The sequence below is a fragment of the Cetorhinus maximus genome, chromosome 1, assembly GCF_964194155.1.
Source record: "Cetorhinus maximus chromosome 1, sCetMax3.hap1.1, whole genome shotgun sequence".
Lineage (NCBI taxonomy): Eukaryota > Metazoa > Chordata > Chondrichthyes > Lamniformes > Cetorhinidae > Cetorhinus > Cetorhinus maximus.
Genome location: NC_135879.1, coordinates 4,114,411 through 4,137,998, shown reverse-complemented (window position 1 = coordinate 4,137,998; position 23,588 = coordinate 4,114,411). Strand labels below are relative to the sequence as shown.

Below are 23,588 nucleotides of genomic sequence, written 5' to 3'. Positions count from 1 at the left end.
TCAGTAGCTTTAATACTTAGGGAACTTATAAAAAGGTCAAGATTTTCTCAAACATGTGCAGTTTTTAAGTAAAACTTTTCAGTGCAATTCTTAATTATTAGCAACGTGATTATTGGAGATGGTCACAGTTTGAATGATATCCTCCATGTAGGGAAATGGGGGTATGAGGGTCTAATATTCAGCAGTAAAAGAAAGACTTGCATTTATAAATAGTACACCTCTCAGGACCTTAGTACATTCCAATACATTTTATATGTAATGTGCTTTCAAAGTGTAGTCACTGCAATAATGCAGTGTAAACACAGCAGCCAATTTGCACACAGCAAGAACCTATAAACAGCAGTGTGATCATTTTTTTGTGCTGTTGAGGGATAAAAACATTAGACATTAGGCTGCACTCCCTTTTCAGTTTTTTGAAAAACCTTTTACTTGTGTTTTGTTTGCACATCAGTCCCATGCTCCTGGCACCCAGTGCGGGGGGGTGGGGCGGGGGGGAGGTGGCAGGGAGGGAGGGAGGGAGGAGGATCTCCTCGTGAATCTGGGCCTGGCCAAGTTGGCCATCAACAGGTCCAGGCAGCGGGCGATCGAGGGGGTCGTCTGGCCTGACTGTCTGCCCTTCTTCTGTGGCTACATTTGCAGCCGGGTGTCCCTGGAGAGGGAGCACTTGGTGTCTGTTGGCTTGGTGGGCACCACATTAGACACCTCTAACCACGTTTTAATTTGATGTAAGATTAGTTTTTCTTTGCAGTGTCCCTTATGTTAATTTAGTTTAATTGGTTTATTCAGAAGAGCAAAACATTGGACAGCACACTGAGGAAAACTCCCCTGCTCTACAGTGGTAATTTTACATCTACTTGAGATTGGACTTCAGTTTAACATCTCATTCAAAAGCTAGTACCTTTGTGACAGTGCAGCACCAAAGCTTCAGTCTAGATTTTTCTGATTCAAGTCTCCAGCGTGAGACTTGAACCTACAACTTTGAGTCAGTGTACTATGTGCTGAGCGTGGCTATCAAAATACAAAAATGTAGCTTGAAATTATGCAGATCAACGGACTAGGTTTTAAATATTCAGCCTGTTTAGAAAATAATGAAACTGCTTTGAGTATTTGTTAATTTACCACAAAGTAAGTTAAACATTTGACAGCTTTGATTACTCATGTTTTATTCCAAATTATGTTTGCACTCAGTAAATAACTATCACCATTTGTGGTCCTCCGTTACAAGCAATATATCACAACCAAAATGTACACGAATGAATTTACACGCCAACAGTTTTAAGCAGTTCTGTCTCTTTAGTAACAAGAGCTTCACCTTAGGCATTAATTGTGCCTCGTTTTAATGTAATTTAAAGTCAGCAGTGATTCACCTCTTCCCTATGCCTCCAAAGTAAGACGAGCAACAGCCGTGAGTTATGACAATGCAATCAAGATACCAGAAATTCTAACTTACTTTATAAACAGAAACACATTGGGGTCTTAAACACCACATATCATTAGTGGCAGTGAGGTATTGAGCACAGTAACAGCTGTATGCAGTAAATACTGTCAAGCAGAACTTGGAGGAAAGTCATCTACGATCCAATTCTCAGTTTAAGAAGCATTAAACTTGATGGATTGTCTTTAAGAGCATCACCCAAATCCCTGGGAACTGCACGCTGCACTAATGACTTGCCAATGAGTTCACAAACTTTGAGATGATGTATTTTCTTGCTTCGCTCTTCATGAAACTTCCACAGCCTGGCGCAATTCTTCAAACAATGGTGCGAGCTCTTTCTCCAAACTGACAATCAACCCTTTGAAGACAGGAAGCAGCAGAGTATAAAACCAGTAAAATGCATAGCCAATACCAAACAGCCAAGAATTGTCCTGAGGAGGCTATTTGGTCCCTCACACCTGTGCCAGGGCTCAAAGCTATTCGTTCAGCTTTACCTTTTCCTGCAATCTTTATGCTTTCAGTACAGGGAGTTCCATGTCCTGTCAGAAACTAACAACTCCCTGTACTGAAAAGATGCTGAAACTCTACGTTTATCAAATGATCTTAAATTTATGCGCCCCAGTTACCGATCAATAGAAGCAACCTTTCCTTCATTGCTTCAAAAGCCCTCGATTTTGAACATTTCTTCCAGATTTTCATCTTTTTGTTCGAATAAAAAGCTGCCCCATTTTCTTCTCTCCTCATAACTATGGGCTCCTATTCCTGGTATCACATAATGAATATATTTTCATTTCCTCTCCCTGGCTTTGACTTATTTCCTAAAGTGCCAAAAAATGGGCAATATTCTAATCGTAGCATTGTCTCTTTGCTTTCTGTACTCTGTGTATCTCCTTAAAAATGTAGGGGTCCATATGCTGACTTGCTCTTAAGACATTATCAACTTGTCCTCTCACTTCTAAAGGTTTATGTCTCCACAAACACCTAAGTTTTCTTCACCTGTAAAGTTTTTTCAGTTTATTTTATATTGCCTCACATTTGTCTGAATTAAACTTCATTAACTACCCGCCCACACTACTAATCTATATGTCTTCCTGAAGTTACTTAGTCCTCGTCACAGATTTTCAATTTCCTTATTTTTGTGCCTACAAGTTTTATATTCCCCTTTGCCCTCTTAATAACTTTATTGCTGCTCCATTTTAACTATTGAGCTATGATGCAAACATAGGAGTCACCCTACCAATCTTCATGCAGAGATCAATATGCACTTTCCATTAAAATATACATTTTCTCCTCATTTACTAGAATGTTGATTATTCTGTACACATCTAGCAATGTTTAAAAAATGACTCAATGTCTTTCCTTCTCATCAGCTATGTATTTTCCCCCTTTAAGCAACTAATCATATTCACAAAATCTCTCAAAAACATCTGCCTAATAAAATTGCAGTAAATAAAAACACAGGGTTTCAGTCACTATTTCTTTACTATCCTACTAAATATATGCTGCTAAATTGAAGCCACACTCTAAAATCAACAGCCTTGCCCTGGATCCACCCTGTGCCACAATCATATAGTGCCTCACCCAGATACTGCAGCTCCTAGACCACAGGAAAAACACATGCCAACAATTCCATCCTTGCCTACTGTTCCTCCTCGTCCCTCATTCACGCTCACTTGTCTCCAATGCTGTTCTGCTTCCACTGCTTTGATCTTATAATGAAGGCACACTAAGAAAAGGATTGCAAGAGACAGGCTGCTACAATGCCCAAAGTTTTGGCAGAGAGAGATAACAGCAACAACTTGTATTTATACTGTGCTTTTAACATAGTAAAATGCCCCAAGGCGCTTCACAGGAAGGTTATGAACAGAATCTGACATGGACCTTGTAGTATATCCGGATCAAAGATTGGTGAAAGAGGTTTCAAAGAGTATCTTAAAGGGGAGAGAGGGAGATGGAGAGGTTAAGGGAAATTCTGGAGCATAGAAGTAGAAGGCATGGATGCAGATGATGGAACGATCAAAATCGGGGATACTCAAAAGGTCAGAATTGGGGGAGCGCAGAGGCCTGGGAGGATTGTGGGGATGGAGGAGATTACAGAGATAAGTAATAAAAACAGAAAGTGCTGGAAAAACTCAGCAGGTCTGGCAGCATCTGTGGAGAGAAACCGAGTTAACGTTTCAAGTCAAATATGACTCTCCTTTGGAACATACTCCGGAGAGAGGTGGCTAAATGATTTTTGTGGTTAAAAACAATAAACTAACCATTCCGAGTCTGTGAGCTTCAAGTAAATGAAGATTTTGATTCAAGCATATGCTGGAGAGATGAATCCTGGTTGGTTTCCAGGGTCTCTCTTACACAAAGTCTGTGTAACAAATTTATAGCTTTTAGTTACCACATTTCACTACACTGCTTGATACAACTTTCAATTACTTTAACATATACATCACAAAATCTAATTAATAACCTGGATAATTCAAGCTCGCAGATGTTCCCTGTTATCTTACCCTTTTAGCCTCAAAGTCTATTAGCGTGTGGTCTCCAATAGCCCTGTCTGTTCCCTTATCTCCTTAACACCTTGTTTACCCAAGATGTGAAAGCTATTGAATCTTACAACTTGCATTCTCATCTAGGTTCTCACAGTAATGGCTACATATCCCATCATGCTCAGAAAGGGCTAGCTACATGGTCTAAGGCTATTAAATGTTTTAATATCAACAAATATGAAATCATTTCAGTTATCCCATTTCAAATGATACTCATTCTTTTAAACAAACACTAAGTTAAGGGCTAGTTTGAAACAGCAGTAAAGTTCATTTCAATTTGCAGAGGATCAGCTAGTTAAAAATGTATGCAGCTATGTTCAGGCATCCAGCAACAATGTCATCAAGCAAGCTAAGCAGCCAATCGCACTGAGGAATTCAAACAGACAGCAAACCAAAAGTAAAATGCACTAATTGTCCTTCATTTTGTATAAATTTTGCAGAGTGAAATAAATGATTGGGACATACACATCATAAGCTAAAATATCAACCTTTACAAAAATCTTGGATTTTATCATATGGAAAAAAATTGATGTTACACAAATATAAATTTAATTTTCCAGGGTCTTTAGCAGTAGTTATGAGTTAGTACACCGTTAAAAACTTTCAGAGTTTTTACAACAATATTACAGCATAAAGGGATTTCTCATCAGTTCAGTGATTTTGAAAGATTTGCTGTCTGCAGGGACTTCACATGCACAGCGTACCCTGTGGAGGAGCAGGACATCACTGATAACAACAACTGGATTTCCATGTTTAACTGAACATATGTAGATTTGTTTGGCTACTGTCAGTTTCAGAGGAATAATGATGGTGAAAACTGATAGTTTCATTGTCACGACAGCAAATCTGAGCCATCATCATAGAATTGTTACAGTGCAACAGGCAGCTATTCGGCCCATTGTGTCTGCACTGGTTCTCCGAATGAGCAATTCACTTAGTACCATTCTCCCTGTAACCCTGCACATTCTCCCTTTTCAGATTGAACATGCCTCCACCACATTCGCAGGCAATGCATTCCAGACCATAACTACTTGCTGCATGAAAAAGCTTTTTCTCATGTCGCTTATTGCTTATCATAAAAAAACTTTGAGAATGTTTAAAAGTAAGTTAAGGGGGAAAACCAGCTATAAGCAGTTGGGTTATTGCAGTGTTGTTAGGCAAGGGGAGCCAGGGGCAGAGCAGGAAGGTTGAAACAGCATTGCTGGTGAATCCTGGATGTGAAATGGAAGGAGCCAAATCACTGCTGGGCATACAGATCCATGTTGCATTTGGTAGGCCAGTGTTGCAGGTCAAGCAAGAACAACATTGTATTGTGAATTTTAAATTGTAGAAATAGTAAATAAACTTAGAAAAGGATTTAAATGTATCTGGTGTCTGACTCCTGCTCCAGAACTGAACAAAATTAATGTTGTTACGATAGGTTGGCAGATAAATCAGTAGTCTGGGCAACCTAAACGTAAGATAGAGATGGGTTCTAATTAAAAACAAAAACAGAATTACCTGGAAAAACTCAGCAGGTCTGGCAGCATCGGCGGAGAAGAAATCAGTTAACGTTTCGAGCCTTCATGGCCCTTCGGCAGAACTGAAGCATAGTTAGGAGAAGGGAGAAATATAAACTGGTTTAAGGTGGGGCGGGGGGGGGGGGTGCGGGGAAAGAGAGAAATTGAGGGTGTGGTGATTGTGGATTAACTTGGGTTAAAATAGTCATATGGGGCACTATTAGGAACTACTCGTTGGTCTTTTTATTAAAACAGATATTCCTATTCATGTAATACATTCTCCAAAAAGACCTCAACATATTCCCATCTTAAAAACAAATTTTCAAAAATATATGTTTTAGGAAAGAAGAATTCCACCCTTCACAGAACTACTTTCTACGTTCATTTGTGCTATGGGTCTTCATTTGCTTCAGTGAAACACATTGCAAAGTCAAACACATTGAGGCAGGCGAGCCATTATAGGAAGTGTCAATGCCCAAAATATTGCTTCTCGTTTTCTGAACCATTCTGTCATCACAGCCCATCAAAGGTTCTATATTACCATCGCCAACATTATTAGGTGATCAACCTAGTATTTTATAAAATATTAATCTCCAGAAATAGCAATGAACAAAATTTGCATGAAACAGGCCACAGAATCGGAAGTCCAAAATAACTAATTTCAATGCCTAGTTTAAACTGTTCAGGTTAGGTCTCCATCAAATCATGTTGTATAACTTCATATATTCTCATTATATTGACAACTTAACAGACTGCACACATGGAATTTCAGGATGAAAAGTGCAATCATGTACTAAGCCAATATGGTATGTACCAAAATGGCCTTCCCTTTCTAGAGTTTACAGAAGCACCTGTGTTTGTAACCAGTGTCAGTTGCTTCAACTGTAAAAGCCATTCTACCACAAATGTCAGTGACTAAACCAAGCTAATCTCGTTTTTCTTTAGAGAGGGCGAGGGTAAAAAAAAAACCAAATTTCAGCTTTGCTTCAGTTAGTAGCACTCATCTGAGACAGAAGATTGTGGGGTTGAGTCCCACTGAAGTTCTTCTTTTGTAATGAAATACGACAACCAAAGATGTGCACAGCATGTATTGCTTTTATCGACAAAACCAACTGCTTTTATATTCAGTCCACTAACCTGGCAGGTGACAAAAATGCCTGGTGAAGAGTAGCATTCCATGTCTGGAGTGCTGGAGCAATACTTGCACTGAAGTGAGCTTAATGTACTTTGCACCAATGTGATAAGGCAATATGAAAATTATATCCTAATCATCTTCAGCATCATTACAGTGATATGTATTTTAACGTGTAATGTACAAAAATAAAGTACCTGTGTTGGCGCTGCTGTTGGCTATGAAGCTAACCACCAAAGGTAACCGATTAAACTGTACAACCTGGAAAACAAAAAGGACAAGAATAAGAAAAGAAAAATCATGAAAGCCAAACATTATTCTGGTCAAAATTCAATCAAAAAATAACAGTTCACAAGAACTGAATGGTCATCTCCACTGGTGATGTGTTTACAATGAAACTGGGAGCTCAGGACTCAGCATTAACAAAGTGAAGAGGGCACTCAGTGCAGAGCATACCTCCACCATGCTGTGTTAACTCAATGTTATTACAAGTACTCGTTCTTGAGGCTTTTTTTCCTGCCTGGTTTATGCTCTGTAACTGCAAAGCTGAAAAAAGAAGTACTTTTATTAAGAGCTTCCATTTCAATGAGGAGGCTTCAGGCCAATCCATATCCAAAATCCTGCTCTGAAAACTCTGCTGACATTTTGACAGCTGTGACAAATTCCACCACAGCAGCTGAAATAATCCAGACATTCGAAAGCAATCAATCAACAACATTCTAAATCAAACAACCCACAACATTCAAAAAAAGTCAATTTGCCCTATCTCCCAATGTTAACCAATCCTTTAAAAAATTCCAGGATCTGGATCCTCATCTTCACCAAAAACTCAGTTCTTCCTTGGGCCATATCCTGTGTACCAAGTTCTTAAAATAAGTCCATTTGTTTTTGAGATATATTGTTTACAGAATAATGAACAGGGGTAGAAACATTATCTCTTCTCCCTTTCAGTGGCGGAGGTAATTATGCCAGAAGGAATGGTTGAAAGTTAAAGCAAAACAATAATAAGCTGATTAGAGCGAGTATGTCGCAACCAAACGCTTTAAACCTTTCCTTCAATTTTGATCAACAACTTGCTTCCGTTAGACGATGGTACAGTACCTGGCAATATTCGGGGGTGGGGATTATTCCGAGGATGGGTCCCACTGCAGGTCAACATTATAACTGCAGCATATAGGTGCTGTTCCACTGCCCAACACAGATGGCAACCAAGAGCAGGTTTGACCGTATGTATAAATTCTCCTGTACAAGTTTGGCAATGGAAACAATTTAAAATGGAAATACATATTCCTGACCCTCATTTAAATACAAAAGATATCCCTGCAAACAGTGGGGCGGATAATGATGCAAGACGGAAGATGGAAACACACTGCAACCTGATTGCAACTGTACAAGCGACCCAACCATCCTAATCTAGAAATGTGTAAAGCTGTTGTGCCAGTTTGGAATCCCCTGTAAATACTTAAGGGTACAACCATACCAGTGTATTAACCAGGGTACTTTTTTTTGGAAAGTACCCAAACTTAGCACGCACTAAGAAAGTGCACCATGTTCATTAGAACATGACTCCAAAGTTTGAAAAAAATTAAATGCAATTTAGATTCAAAAAAGCTTGTTTTATTTATTTATTCTTTCATGGGATGTGGGTGTCACTTGTCAGCATTTGTTGCTCATCCCTAGTTGCCCTTGAACTGAGTGACTTGGTAGACTATTTCAGATGGCAGTTAAGAGTCAACCACATTACTGTGCACCTGAAGTCGCATGTAGGCCACACCAGGTAAGGACGGCAGATTTCCTTCCCTAAAGGACATAAGTTGGGTTTTTACGACAATCTATGATGGTTTTACCATTACTCAGACTTCCAGATTTATTAATTGAATTTAAATCTACCAGCTGCCATGGTGGGATTTGAACCCTTGTCTCCAGAGCATTAGTCTGGGTCTCTGAATTACTAATCTAATGCCACCATTCCGCCATAAAAAATACACGTGTATAGAAAAATGCACGTAATGAGATGGGGAGAGAAGAGGCACATGCTAATTACTTGAGTAATGCGTTTATTAAATATAGATGATTCAGTTAAAAAAAATCACCTGGTACGTATTGTAATAGCAAATGATGCTCTTGTTCTTTGAAAGTCCCAGCTTGCTTCCTTGATCTGTTGCCAGAGCAAAGGTAGAGAGGAATCCAGGTCTCAGTGCATGTTCTGGTGCATTATCATTAGCAACTGAAGGAAGATAACCCATGGGGACAATTAATTTCTACTGCTCCACTGGCACAAACGTAGCAAGTTACTCCAGAAAAGCACGTTAACAAAACACCCCATCAAAATGGGGAGAACGCATCACGTTTCATGGACCAGCAATAACTTTCTGACTGGGCAGGGGGAAACGGTAAGAAATTTCAAAGCTCTGAAAATATAACTTCATTGAATCATAGAATGGCAATAGCACAGAAGGAGGCCATTTGGGCTGTCGTGTCCATGCTGGCTCTCTGCAAGTGCAATTGACCTAGGCCCACTCCCTTGCATTTGTCCCATAGTCCTGCAAATCTTTTCTCTGCAGGTAATTATCCGGTTCTCTTCCGAAGCCTCAATTGAATCCGCTTCCACCATACTCTTAAGCAGTGCATTCTAGGTCCTAACCATGTCACTGTTGCTTCTTCCTTTTGTGTCGCCTTGGCTTGACAATGATCAAATTATGGGTTCAAGTATGGTTTGTCGGTCACTCCAACATTCTTTTTTCAAATGGTTTAAATTTGGTCAGGGTTCTTTCATTAAATGGAGTGTCTTACAAGTAATGCATTTTATTTCTCGAGGAAAAGTTAGAATAACATCTCCTGTAAATCAATCGAGCAAATTATTCATCTGATTTTTCAACATTTAAGGCTGAAGAATTATGCAGGATTCACCATTAAACAGATTGTTTACAAATATTACTGCAGTGTCGAGAGTATTTCACTGATATAAAGCAGCCAATCCACAGAACAACAGCACAGTGGTGTCAGTTTGGATAGGTTGGTAGCACTTATTTCATTCTTTCATGGGATGTGGGCGTCGCTGGCTAGGCCACATTTATTGTCCTAAAAAACCAGATGGGTTTTTACGACAATTGGCAATGGTTTCATCAGACTTTTAATTTACTGAATTCAAATTTCACCATCCGCCATGGTGGGATTTGAACCTGGGTTCCCAGAGCACCCCAGTCCAGTGACAATACCACTATGCCATTGCCGCCCCCTGGATTCATGCTGCGTTATGGATTTGAGCACAATTTCGGCTGTCACTTGAATACAGTACTGATGGGAGGTGCTATCTTTTTGAGTGGGATGTTAAACAGCTGGCCGTTCAAGTGGATGCAAAACATCCTACTGTATTATTGGAAGTGGAGAAGGGAGCTCTTCCCATCTCCTGTCCAACAATTCTCCCTCAACCAACCCCGCAACAAAGCAAGTTATGTAGTTGCACGCTCTCAAGTACTGTTTGTAGGACCTCTCATTTGCCTTTACAATAATGATTATTTCAGAAGTAATTCATTGGTTGTAAAGTACTGAGGTAATGAGACAAACGTGGTTTGTACCCCCTGCCAAAGTTGAATTTCACCCCTACTGCGTTTGGGTAAACTAAAAAAAAAAATCTGTTCACTATTGTAACTAATTTAATGCAATCAGGATAAGATAAAGTACATTAATTTTCAACCTGCATCACCTAGTTTGAAATTTGCTTGGACACTTATAGCCAAATATATGAGGAGCTAATCTAAATTTGGAGCATAATGCAATTACTGATAAGTTATAAATTCACAGTAAAAGGTTGGATTAAATTACCTTTAATAACAGGCACTCCATCTCTGTCGGATACTACAATGGCATGAAGGCCCTCGACACTGTAAAACAATGATGCAAATTTATTCATCCTGCATTTTTGCATTGGTATCAGAATTTAAAATAGTGCAACCAATGAAATCATTACACAACAGAGTTTTATCCATTGAAAAATTGTAATGAAAATCACAGAGGACTACTGAGAAATCAATGTTCACCATGATGCTGAGTATTAATAAACATGGATTCTAAATATTTTAGCATTCTGCTTGGACTCCTGGAGCTGCTCAAAAATTCAGCAACACCCACATCGTATAACTGGAACTCATATACTTCCACTGTGACTAACTTGAAAACCACAGTTATTCAGATTTCCTCACTATTCCTCCCTATAAAAAGTCATGCAATTTCTTACTTCACACAACAGATGTGCATATGAAAGGAAAAGCATATTTAAACCGTGTACTAAATATAATTTTACATCTAAAATAACCGTGCAGAATTAGCTGCAGTATTCAAGTCAGTGATATAACAACCATCTGTTTTCATTCCTTATAAATTAAACGTTTAAACATTAACAGCCATCACCTTCATCTTCCGCTCACTATAGGAGACCCCAAGTTAAACAAAACTGTCGTAACACAGCTAGTAAGGAATTGTTATATTCCCTATTGCAATAGCTACAGAGCCATTTAATGTTGCCGTATTTAAATGGTATCACATTTGTACAAAGTTTGCCCACATTAAAGCACTGTCCCTTTCAATGCCATTCTCCCACTGATTCTAGGCTATCAAAATGATGTTTATTTTTGTTTGTGTTAACAAAATTAAACAGAACATGTGCTTCGATCCCAATGAAAAGGATATTTATTCAACAAACTGACCTAACCAAATAATGGCACTTATCACTGTCAATTGTGTTACTCAACTCACATTTTTGATAAGACATGTAGCCTCTATTTAGGAATTTAAAAGTGAACTTTGCAGAAGGTTTTATGACAACAGTTGCAACAAGAGGGCATTAGGAACACTAATACTAACATAAAAGCTTCGGTATTACTGAAAAAAAAAAATGTTATCAAAGCTTTATGTCTGGCGCTCATCAGGGAGACAGATACGCAAGGATAATAATTATAAAGGGAAGAACTATTTATACTGCATAAGAGAGGGCTGATTGGTTGGCAAGTGCACTCTGATTGGTAGAAGCATTGCCATGGAGAATGGACCAGGGAACAGTTAATTGCCAATTTTTTGTTTAAATTCAAACCAGACAGGTCAACTGTTTAGTTGAAAAGGGCGTGGACATGCTCCTTCCGTCTACAAAGGACAGGGCCCTGTTTGTGAATATATATAGTTTCTAGCATGCATAAGTGAGCCACACTGTGAGCCCAACTGACAATCTTAAAATGGTTGTCAGTGTAATTCTTAGCACAATCAGCAAGTGTTGTCTAATCATGGAATCACATCTAATGTTGGACACTATATTTTGGGTTTTGCACACATGGACTAGTTGGGTACAGTCAGTACTTTGCCTGTTTGAACAGTCGAAGGAAGGTGCTATTTGATACAATCAGCCAGCCGTTGGGAAATATGACCTATATACCTGGCATTGCACCAGCACTGAAATTCATATACCCCATTACTCATTTGTGTAATAGGCAGAATGTCTTTTTGGCCTGATGGCAGCATCCTGTTAGTGGAGAATGTTGCTATGTCATAAAACCGACCCTTTCGGATTCTGTGTTGATGTATGTTAGCTGTAAAACCAAGAATGAAGATCATCAAGGAGGTGGTGTAATGGCCTTTTTGCTGAGCTTATAAAGCAAGATTATGGTTAAGTAAAACAGGGAAGACCTAGAGGGCTAATCATCCTGCAACCAAACTCAGCAACAGCAAAACAAAGTGTCCATCATTATGTGTGCTGTCTGAATGTCATATCCGCTATAACTTACTGGCACAGTGACAACATTTCCAAGCTAGCTTTTCTAACAGTATCAGTAAACAGTTGGCACTTGCAGATGGAATGCAAGTTCTTGAGTGTTATAGATTGAAGTGGGGACAGTGAAGAAATTGCTACCTCAAGCTCCTAAAAAAGCCAGGGAACTACTTTGAGTCTACTGGTGAAACCGACAGATACTGTCCATGTTTTATAAATTTGAATTATTATTATAGAGTGGCAGGAAAAGATGAGAAATCCACTTTAGCAGTCTAAGAGAAAACAATTTTAGAAGATAAAGAAAGAGAAGTAGAAAGAAAGACAGCAATTAAGAAATATAAATGTCTAATTAACAGGACAGAATTAATAATGAGCATTTCGGAAGTAACTAAGGTCTCAGCCAATCGAAATTAACGGCAAAAAAAATATCAGAAATGGAAACAGATCAGAGATAAGGCAGGTTTGATTTATATTCTCACCTAGGCAACTGTTTGTAAAGGTATCTCTTCAAGTCCTGTATAAAAGAAAGACATACATTTTTACTGCATTATTCTAACATAAGTATACGACAAATTTTCAATCTGAAACAAGGATTGAGGTTCAAACCTCTCACTGTTCCAGTGAGTTACAGAACTGCCATGGATTTATTTCAAAGAATTGTTTAAAAACACGTTAACCTGCAGCCAACATCCAAAATTAACCAACCTGTGGTTTTCAATTGGTTAAACTATTTAACTCGTAGCAATCATGCATGAAGTATTCCACAGTGAGATCCTGTATGTGCTAAAATAATGTAGCTGCCTCTATCTAGGGCTCTGGGTTTCAAATGGGAGGGGCAAGAAGGATATGGAATAAGAAGTGTGGGATAAAGGCAATGGCTTAAGCCTGCCCAATGTTTAGCCAGATGAAATTAAGCCTCATTAGATGGCAGACAAACAATCCAGCACAGAAACATGGTTGGGGGTGGGGGGGGGGGGTGGAAACTGAGAGAGAGGTGAAGAGGAAGGAGTCACACCCACTGTGAACCTTTAGGTGTGTGTAGTAAATAAATTTAAATCTTGCACCACTGATATCAGGTCTAGGGAGTTAAATGTATCACTGCAGAACTATGTTAGAACAAAGCTTAGACAGAACAATGAAAGCTTCCTGTACCCAGAATCTTAGTTTTTGAATAATTAGAAAAGGAAGCAAGAGAACTTACCTTGCCAGTAAGGTCCACAGATGGTGCACACTACATTGATAGATTACATAAAAACAGAAAGTGCTGGTAAAATTCAGCAGGTCTGGCGGCATCTGTGGAACAGAAACAAAGTTAACGTTTTAAGTTCATATGCCTCTCCCTCAAAGCTAAAGAGTCACCCTCTTTAGCTCTGAGGAGGAGTCATATGGACTCGAAACATTAACTCTGTTTCACTTCCACAGATGCTGCCAGACCTGCTGAGCTTTACTTTTACCAACATTTTCTGTTTTTATTTCCGATTTCCAGCATCCGCAGTATTTTACTTTTACATTGTTAGATGAAGTTCTGTTTGCATCTATAATGGCTGTGTGGCTTACAGAAGTGGCAACACATTTACTCTACCACTCATCTTGATTAACTGCACATTTAATAATTGTTGGAACCTTCATTGATATCAATAGTGCTTTAAAAAACAGACTCTTTCCATATGCTGTTTAAACCTGTTACAATCTAGACAGCCTAGCAAATTACATACACATTTCCTTTGAGTAATCAAAAAAACTTACATCTGCCATTTTCCTTTAAAATTTCACACGAGGCAAAAACCAATTCTGAAAGACAAAACAGTAAAGTCCCTCCTTTAAATGCACAACTTTCTTTGAGTACTTATCTTTTTAGAACAAAGACAAAATTATAGTACTATGTAACTAAAGTTCACATGTAAACTGCAATATATTAGAGCATCAGCGAGAGTGGCGGAATTTCATATTTTAAATAGCATTTTTGTTTTACAGTTTTGGGCTCCTTGTTTAAGAAATTATATCATTGCATTAGCTGTGCAGAGAACGTTCACTTGACTGTTACCTCAGATGGGGAGTTACCTTATGAGGAAAGGTTGGCCAGGTTGGGCCTGTATCCACTGGAATTTAGGAAAATGAGGTTATTTTCTTGGAGTATATCAGATCCTGAGGGGACTCGACAGGGTGGATGCTGAAAGTGCGTCTCCCCTTATGGGAGAGACTAGAACTAGGGGACGCTGTTTAAAAATAAAGGGTTGCCCATTTAAGTTGGAGACGAGGAGAATTTTTTTTTCTCTCAGAAGCTCATTAATCTGTGGAACTCTTCCCCGGAGAGCAGTGGAGACTGGATCATTGAATATTTTTAAGGCCGAGATAGATAGATTCTTGTTTGAAAAGGGAGTCAAAGGGTATGGGGGTGGACATGAAAGTATAGGCCACAATCCGATCAGCCATGATCTTATCAAATGGCAGAGAAGGCTCTAGGGGCGAATTCCTGCTCCTAATTCATATGTTCGTATTTGTGCAAATGTGTTCAGCAAGAAAATAGTCAGTTCTAAGTAATGGAATATTTTCTGTATCTAATAGCTTGATGCTTCCTCTATTCCTCCCAGCAACACACTTCAATCACAATCTCATTTCCCATTCAAATCACCTTCCATGACCTCACTTCCCACCAACACCTACCTCTGTAACTTCCCCAGCCCTACAACCTCAGAGATCTCTGCACTTCCCCAATTTATGTCTCTTGTGCATCCCCGATTTTAATCGCTTCACCACTGACAGCCATATCTACAGATGCTTGGACCCTAAGCTCTGGAATTCCTTCCCTAAACCTTTCCACCCCTCACCCTCTCCTCCTTATAGATCCTCTCCCTTAAGTAACTCGGTGCTAAAATTTTTTTGACAACATTCCTGTAAAGCATTTTGGGACATCCAATTAAGGGCAATGTATAAATGCTAGTGATTGTTGTGACAGTTATCTTTTTCTCACATCAGCTACCTGGGCAAAATAGGCGAATTAGGGACTGTTTTGCACTGTGCAGCCAAGAGTGCTAGGAGCTGGGTTGAGGTTTCCCAAATGCATTTTACTTCGGACACTTACAACCAAGGGGCTTTCACAGTTATCATTTTGGGCTAGAGACATGCTCAAGTTCCAGAGGTGCTAGGCTAACATATTATATAGCCTGATAATTTCAAATGTGTATCATTCATTTACCCCAAAAATGCACAATTGCATTTATCCAAAACCATTCATTGAGAAAATTAATTATCATCTTAAAATGAACTAACTCTGGAAAAAAGAAGAACCAAATATTACTGCAGTTAGTTAGCATTCTGCTATAAGTGACCAACTCCATCACAGCATTAAAGAATTGGGCCAGCTCTTCGTGTACAACGCTAATCTTTCTAGATCAGAAAATGTGTCACTCACCCAGAATGTTTCAGGATATATGCTACAAAGCCATCAAATTCTCAAATGAAACTTCTTATACCCAGATAATAACAGTAACACCCAATCTCTCTATTCTATGCAAAAGAATCTCTTTCCCTCTCCATCAGAACAGGAATTCCTGGACATCAACAAATTTAGAAATCTAAACTCCCCTGCTCTTCTTCAAGAATAGTGCCTGACAGTGAAGACAAGGCCTTGATTTAATGCCTCATCCAAAAGATGCACCTCTGCCAGTGCAGCACTCTCTTCGTACCAGCACTGGGACTGTCAGCCTAGATTTGTGCTCAAGGTTCTTGAGTGGGCTTTGAATACTTGTCAAATCTCCCTCAACCTTTTCTGCACAAATGAGAACAACCCCAGTTTCTCCACATAACTAAGTCCCTCATTCCTTATACTATTCCAGTAAATCTCCTCTGTAGTCTCACCAAAACCTTAGCATCCTTCCTAAAGTGTGATGCCCAGGATTGGGCACAATACTCCAGCTGGGGTCTGACCAGTGTTTTAGGAGAGTTTAGTGCTTTTGCGCTCTACGCCTCTACTTATAAAGCCAAAGATTGAGTATGTCTTTTTGAGAAATGCCTTCTCAAGAAAGGACAGACAATAAGGAAAAAGAGGTGGAGTTGCGCTGATAATAAGGGATGAAATCAGTACATTGGTAAGGGAGGATCTGAAATCAGAAGAACAAAATGTGGAATCTGTTTGGATGGAGCTAAGAAACAGCAAGGGGCAGCAAACATTGGTTGGAGTTGTTTATAGGCCACCAAACAGTAGCGGTAGTGTGGAGGATGGTATTAATCAGGAGAATAGAGAAGCATGTAGCATCGGTAATACAGATCATGGGTGACTTCAATCTGCATATAGACGGAATAAATCTAATGAGCACTAATGCTGTGGAGGATGCGTTACTAGAGTGTGTTAGGGATGGTTTTCTAGAGCAGTATGTTGAGGAACCGACTGCAGAACGGGCTACTTTAGATCTAGTATTATGCAATGAGAAAGGGCTAGTTAATAATCTTGTTGTAAAAGAACCTTTAGGGTTGAGTGACCATAATATGATAGAATTTTACATTATGTTTGAAAGTTCAATCTGAAGCCAGGGTTTTAAACTTGAACAAAGGAAATTATGAAAGTATGAGGGACAAACAGGCTGAGGTGGATTGGGAAAATACATTAAGAGGTATGATGGTACATAGGCAATGGATAGTCTTCAAAGAATTATTACATAGTTTACAGCAACTATACATTCCTTCAAGGCACAAAAACCCCAAAAAAGGCAGTTAACCATGGCTAACAAAGGAAGCTAAGGATTGTATAAGATTAAAAGAAGATGCCTATAAAGTTGCCAGAAATAGTAGTAAGCTTGAGGATTGAGAGGATTTTAGAATACAGCAAAAGAGGGCCAAGAAACTGATAAAGAAAGGGAGAATAGAATATGAATCTAAACTAGCAAAAAACAAAAACGACTGCAAAAGCTTCTACAGGTATGTAAAAAGGAAACATTTGGCTAAGACAAATGTGGGTCCATTACAGGCAGAGTCAGGAAGTTTAGAATGGGGAATAGAGAAATGGCAGAGAAGCTAAATGATTACTTTGTGTCTGACTTCACTTAGGAAGATACAAGAAATCTTCCAGGATTAGATATCCAAGGGACTAGGGAAGATGAGGGAGTTAAAGGGAATTGGCATTAGTAAGAAGGTTGTATTGGAGAAATTAATAGGACTGAAAGTTGATAAGTCTACCGGGACCTGATAGTCTACATCCCAGAGTGTTGAAAGCTTTGAAGATAGTGGATGCATTGGTGATCATCTTCCAATATTCTGCAGATTGGAAGGTAGCAAATGTCACTCCACTGTTTAAGAAGGCAGGGAGAGAGAAAACAGGGAACTATAGACCTGTTAGCGTTACGTCAGTAGTAGGGAAAATGGGGGAATCTTTTTCTTTATTCATTCTTGGGATGTGGGCATCGCTGGCTAGGTCAGCATTTATTGCCCATCCCTAATTACCCTTTTTTAGGGGGCATTTAAGAGTCAGCCGCATTGCTGTAGGTCTGGATTCACACGTAGGCCAGACCAGGTAATGACAGCAGACCTTCCCGAAAGGGCATTAATGAACCAGGTAGGTTTTTACGACAATTGGCAATAGTTTCATGGTCATCATTAGACTTTTAATTCCAGAATTTTTTTTATTGAATTCAAATTCCACTATCTACGATATAGGACGTGATAAATGGACATTTGGATAATAATGATCTGATTGGGCATAGTCAACATGGATTTATGAACGGGGAATCATGTTTGACAAACTTGTTGGAGTTTTTATGAGGATGTTACTAACAGAATTGATAAAGGGGAGTCGGTGCACCTGGTATAATTGGATTTCAGAAGGCTTTTGATAAAGTCCCCCACAGGAGGCTTGTTAGCAAAATTAAAGCACAAGGGATAAGAGATAATAGATTTGTTCCTGGGATGGTGGGACCATCCTATGAAGAGAGATTGGGGAAACTGGGCCTGTATTCTCCAGAGTTTTGAAGAATGAGAGCTGATCTCATTGAAACCTACAAAATACTTAAAGGGATAGACAGAATAGATGCAGGTAAGACGTTTCCTCTGGTTGAGGAGTCTAAAACCAGGGAACACAATTTCAAAATAAGGGGGAAGCCACTTAAGACCAAGATGAGGAGTTTTTTAAAAAATTCAGATTCTTTGTGAATTGTGAATCTTTGGAATTCTACACCCCAGGGGGCTGTGGAAGCTCAGTCATTGAGCATGTTTAAAGTAGAGATTGACAGATTTCTAAATACTAATGTCAAAGGGATATGGGGACAGTGTGAGGAAAAAGGCATTGAAGTGAATGATCAGCATGATCATATTGAATGGTGGAGCAGGTTCAATGGGCTACTCCTACTCTTTTGTACCTATGTTCAACTCGTCCTCCCACTTTCAAAGATTGATGTGCATGTCCCTGTTCCTTCAGCCCCTTTAAAATCATACTTTTTTTTTTATATTCACTCATGGGATGTGGGCTTCGCTGGCTGGGTCAGCATTTAATGCCCATCCCTAATTGCCCTTGAGAAGGTGGTGGTGAGCTGCCTTCTTGAACTGCTGCAGTCCATGTGGAGTAGATACAGGGAGCTACATGATTTTGACCCAGCGACAGTGAAAGAACGGTAATATATTTCCAAGTCAGGGTGGTGAGTGCCTTGGAGGGGAATTTCCAGGTGGTGGTGTTGCCATCTATCTGCTGCCCTTGTCCTTCTAGATGGTAGTGGTTGTGGGTTTGGAAGGTGCTGTCGAAGGAGCCTTGGTGAATTCCTGCAATGCATCTTATAGATGGTACATTCTACTGCCACTGTGCATCGATGGTGGAGGGAGTGAGTGTTTGTGGATGTGGTGCCTATCAAGTGGGCTGCTTTTGCCCTGGACAGTGTCAAGCTTCTTGAGTGTTGCGGGAGCTGCACTCATCCAGGCAAGTGGGGAGTATTCCATCACACTCCTGCCTTGTAGATGGTGGACAGGCTTTGGGGAGTCAGGAGGTGGGTTACTCGTCGCACGATTCCTAGCCTCTTGACCTCCTCTTGTAGCCACAGTATTTATATGGTTAGTCCAGTTCAGTTTCTGGTCAATGGGAACCTCCAGGATGTTAATAGTGAGGGATTGAGTGATGGTAATGCCATTGAACATCAAGGGATGATGGTTGAATTCTCTCTTGTTGGAGATGGTCATTGCCTGTCACTTGTGTGGCGAGAATGTTACTTGCCACTTGTCAGTCTAAGCCTGGATATTGTCCAGGTTTTGCTGCATTTGGACATGGACTGCTTCAGTATCGGAGGAGTTGCGAATGGTGCTGAACATTGTGCGATCATCAGCGAACATCCCCACTTCTGACTTGATGATGGAAGGTCACTGATGAAGCAGCTGAAGATGGTTGGGCCTAGGACACTACCCTGAGGAACTCCTGCAGTGATGTCCTGGAGCTCGAATGACTGACCTCCAACAACCACAACCATCTTCCTTTGTGCTAGGTATGACTTCAACCAGCAGAGAGTTCCCCTCCTTGATTCCCATTGACTCCAGTTTTGCTAGGGCTCCATGATGCCACACTCAGTCAAATGCTGCCTTGATGTCGAGGGCAGTCACTCTCATCTCACCTTGGGAGTTCAGCTCTTTTGTCCATGTTTGAACCAAGGCTGTAATGAGGTCAGGAGCTGAGTGGCACTGGCTGAACCCAAACTGGGCATCTGTGAGCAGGTTATTGTTAAGCAAGTGCCGCTTGATATTGCCTCTTTCTATTCTTCACAGCGCTGTGTATTAAATTTCAACCACCATGTGTCAGCCCATTTCACCAGTCGGTGTCTTTCTGGAATCTGTTACTATTCTCTTCATTGCTTTTGACATTTCTGAGTTTAGGGTCATTGGCAAACTTTGAAATTATGCCCTGTATACCCAGGTCCAGGTCATTAATATTTATCAAAATTGCTCACGAGAGCCAAAACCTGGAAACTAAAGCTAAAGCTGTGGAAATTGGTGGGAAAGCTACTGCTTTTTCTAATCACTTTAGGGATGGAATACCAGTGTTCAAGGGGTTCTGACAATAAAGACTAGTGTGAAGGCAACACATTTCAGAGAATGGTTCTTTCTTCTGGCAAATGGGTCAATAACATAGGTTCAAAATGATTGGCGAGAGGGGAGATGAGGAATGTTTTCACTTGGAGAGTTGTTGGTACCTACAGCACTCTACCTGAAAGGATGTTGGAAGCTGAATTAATAATTTTTAAAAAATACTTTCACTACACAGCACTTTCAGGACACTCCAAAACACTTTGTAGCGAAGTACTTTTGAAGTGTAGCCACAGTTATAATATACAGATCACAGTATGGTTACAACACAGAAGGCCATTTGGTCTATCACATCCACATAAAAACACTTAGCTAGCCCCACCCTTGCCCTTCTCCCTTAACTCTGTAAATTTCTTCTCTTCATATAAATATACAATTCACTTTTGAAAGCCATGAAAGAATTTCCCTCTCCTACACGCTTCAGGCAGTGCATTCCAATCCAGGTCCTAACCACTTGCATAAAATTCTTGTTGTTGTAATAGAAGAAAACAGAACAGCCAATTTGCACACAGCGACCTCCACAAAACAGCAATATGACAATGACCAGGTAAACGGTTATTCAGTAATACTGACTGAGGCATAAATATTGACCAGGACACTGGGGAGAATGTCCCTGCTCTTCTTCAAACTGGTGATTGTATCTTTCACCAAGAGGACAAGGGGGGGGTTTAATGTCTTATTGAAAAGACGGTGCCTCTGACAGGGCAGCATTCCCTCAGTGCTGTACTGAGAATGCCTGAGTTTCTAGAGGTTCTTGAAGCCTCAGAGGTGAGACGGAGAGCCACAGAGGACAGTGTAAAAGGGGAGTGGAAATGGTGGCTGAAGGCTATATAGGACTAGCAGGGGCAGGATGGCCCGCATAGCCTCCAGGCAGCACATACCACGTGACCCCCGCATCGGATCAGCTGACAGCCCGCGCGTCACGTGCCATCAAGGGTTGGCTAACCACCCCCCAGCCCCTGGACAAGCAGAACAAGAGAGCCCACCCCAAACCCTCTCGAAGCTTCCAGAGCCGCTAGGCGGTTAAACCTCGAGTGGCTGGGAGCCGATTTTAAAGACATTTCACGGCGAACTTCCAGGTGTTTCTAGAGCTTTCCATTTCCGGGCTCCGGACGAGTGATATCAACCCCTCCTTTCCCCGGTGAAGGGGAGAGATCAGACTAGGGCCTCCTCCCTGACCATGGGGGCCTGACAACCCGCAGACGCCATTTCTCCGTGTGAGGGGAGAAGCCGCTCATTTACCTCAGGGGGATCCGGGCGCCGCTCGAGCTCTCAGCTGCTACTGGGGGCGGGGCCAGTTTCCGTGATGACGTCTCGCGGGGCGGGGCCAGTCTCGCGTTCGGGGAAATCGCAGCCTGCTGTCGCGTGATAGGCGGGGTGGGGGGGGGGGTACGCTCTGGCGTCACCAGTCCAGGGGCGGGGCCGATCCACGCCCGCGTCACGTGGTGGAAGGCGTTTCGGGATAGGGCTGAGCGTCGGCAGTCACGTGCCTCTAGGGGGCGGAGCGGCGACTTTGTCACGTGCGTAGGCGGAACTAAGCTCTGCTGTCATGAGTGGAGGGGGGTCCCCAGTTCTGGACTCCATATTCCATTGTTAGCAGGTTGCGGGGGTGCCGCCCTGCCGGGGGTGTGTGCTTCCTTTTCTTCCACCTCATGTAGATGTAAGAGATCCCATCACACTATTTTGAAGGATAGCAGGGGAGTTCTCACCAGTATCCTGGGCTAATATTTATCCCTCGGTTGGCATCACCAAAACCCAGGTTATCTGGTTACCACCACATTGGTGTTGTGGGATCGTGCTGTGCACAAGTTAGTTACTGCATTTCCTACACTTCTAAAATACTTAAAGTATTTTGGGACATCCTGTCGTTGTGAAAGGTGCTTTATGTGCAAGTGTTTTATTTTCAATGCACATGGCAGCATTGCACATCAACTTGCTGTATATCAGTAACTGTTCAATATAACTCTGGATTAAAGGTCATAGCACACAATGTTTCCCTGGGCGATTAGCTGGTCTAAGTATAGAGTGAGGCTGGGTGAGCTTTGGCAATCTCTGACTTGCCTCTTTGTAGCACAGTAAAATATTCCAAAGTATTTCCGCCCACCATCAACCAGGGTAAAACATTTAACAGACAAACACCTTTGACCATTAGGCCAACCAATGCACCAAAAATATCTTTGTAATATGCCTGAAGTTCAAAAATAAAGTTATTCATTTTTATTTCAGTAATGAGTTTCAATAGATCCATTACTAATAGCTCCTATTGTATCCATCGTGTGAAATCTCAGCATATGTTAGTAAAGGGTACAACTCCTAAAGGGGGTGCAGGAGCAGAGGGACCTGGGTGTATATGTTCATAAGTCACTGAAGGTGGCAGGACAGTTGAGAGAATGGTTAATAGAGCATACAGTATCCTAGGCTGTATTAGTAGGGGCATAGAACACAAGTGCAAGGAGGTTATGTCGAACTTGTATAAGTCACTAATTTGGCCTCAGCTGGAGTATTGTGTCCAGTTCTGAGTGCTGTACTTTAGGAAGGATCTGAAGGTATTGGAGAGAGAGCAGAAAAGATTCACGAGAATGGCTCCAGCGAAGAGGAACTTCAGTTAGGTAGATCAGAGAAGTTGGGACTGTTTTCCTTGGAGGTAAAAGGGCTGATAGGAGATTTGTTAGAGGCATAGTTAGGAAAGTATGTTGTGAAGAGGACATAGAATCAGAATCACAGGATTGTTACGGTGTAGAAGGAGGCCAATCGGCCCATTGTCTGCACTGGCTGTCTGAGCATTTTAACTTGGTACCAATTTCCTGCCTTTTTCCTGTTTTTTATTTAAATAATCATCCAATGTCCTCTCGAATACCTCAATTGAACCTGCCTCCATCACACTTCCAGGCAGTGCATTCCAAACCCTAACTACTCACTGTGTGAAAAAGTTGTTTCTCACCTCACAATTGCTTCTTTTGCAAAACACTTTAAAACTGCCCTCTTATTCTCAATCCATTTAGGAGTGGGAACAGTGTCTCCCTATCTACTCTGTCCAGACCCCTCATGATTTTGAAAACTTCTATTGAGTCTCCTCTTAGTCTTCTCCTCTCCAAGGAAAACAGTCCCAACTTTCCCAATCTTTCCTCATAACTGAAGTGTCTCATCCCTGAAACCATTCTTGTAAACCTCT

The 23,588-nt window shown here is 40.8% G+C and overlaps 1 protein-coding gene across 2 annotated transcripts; it reads right to left on the bottom strand.

Annotated features, from left to right (window-relative positions):
* Positions 1 to 1,137: 1,137 nt before the first annotated feature.
* Positions 1,138 to 21,768, bottom strand: lamtor3 (late endosomal/lysosomal adaptor, MAPK and MTOR activator 3). Of its 2 annotated transcripts, XM_078570238.1 has the most exons (8): positions 21,659 to 21,768; positions 14,114 to 14,158; positions 12,847 to 12,881; positions 10,435 to 10,493; positions 8,703 to 8,836; positions 6,807 to 6,870; positions 3,017 to 3,161; positions 1,138 to 1,793 (listed from the first exon to the last, which is right to left on the bottom strand). In XM_078570238.1, the coding sequence occupies exons 2-8, from the start codon at positions 14,120 to 14,122 to the stop codon at positions 1,751 to 1,753; spliced, it is 489 nt and encodes a 162-aa protein (XP_078426364.1). In that variant the 5' UTR covers positions 14,123 to 14,158; positions 21,659 to 21,768; the 3' UTR covers positions 1,138 to 1,750. The 2 variants fall into 2 exon arrangements, with proteins under 2 accessions (XP_078426364.1, XP_078426409.1); XM_078570283.1 differs by lacking the exon at positions 3,017 to 3,161 and having other exon boundaries at positions 21,659 to 21,756.
* Between the last annotated feature and the right edge of the window lie 1,820 nt (positions 21,769 to 23,588).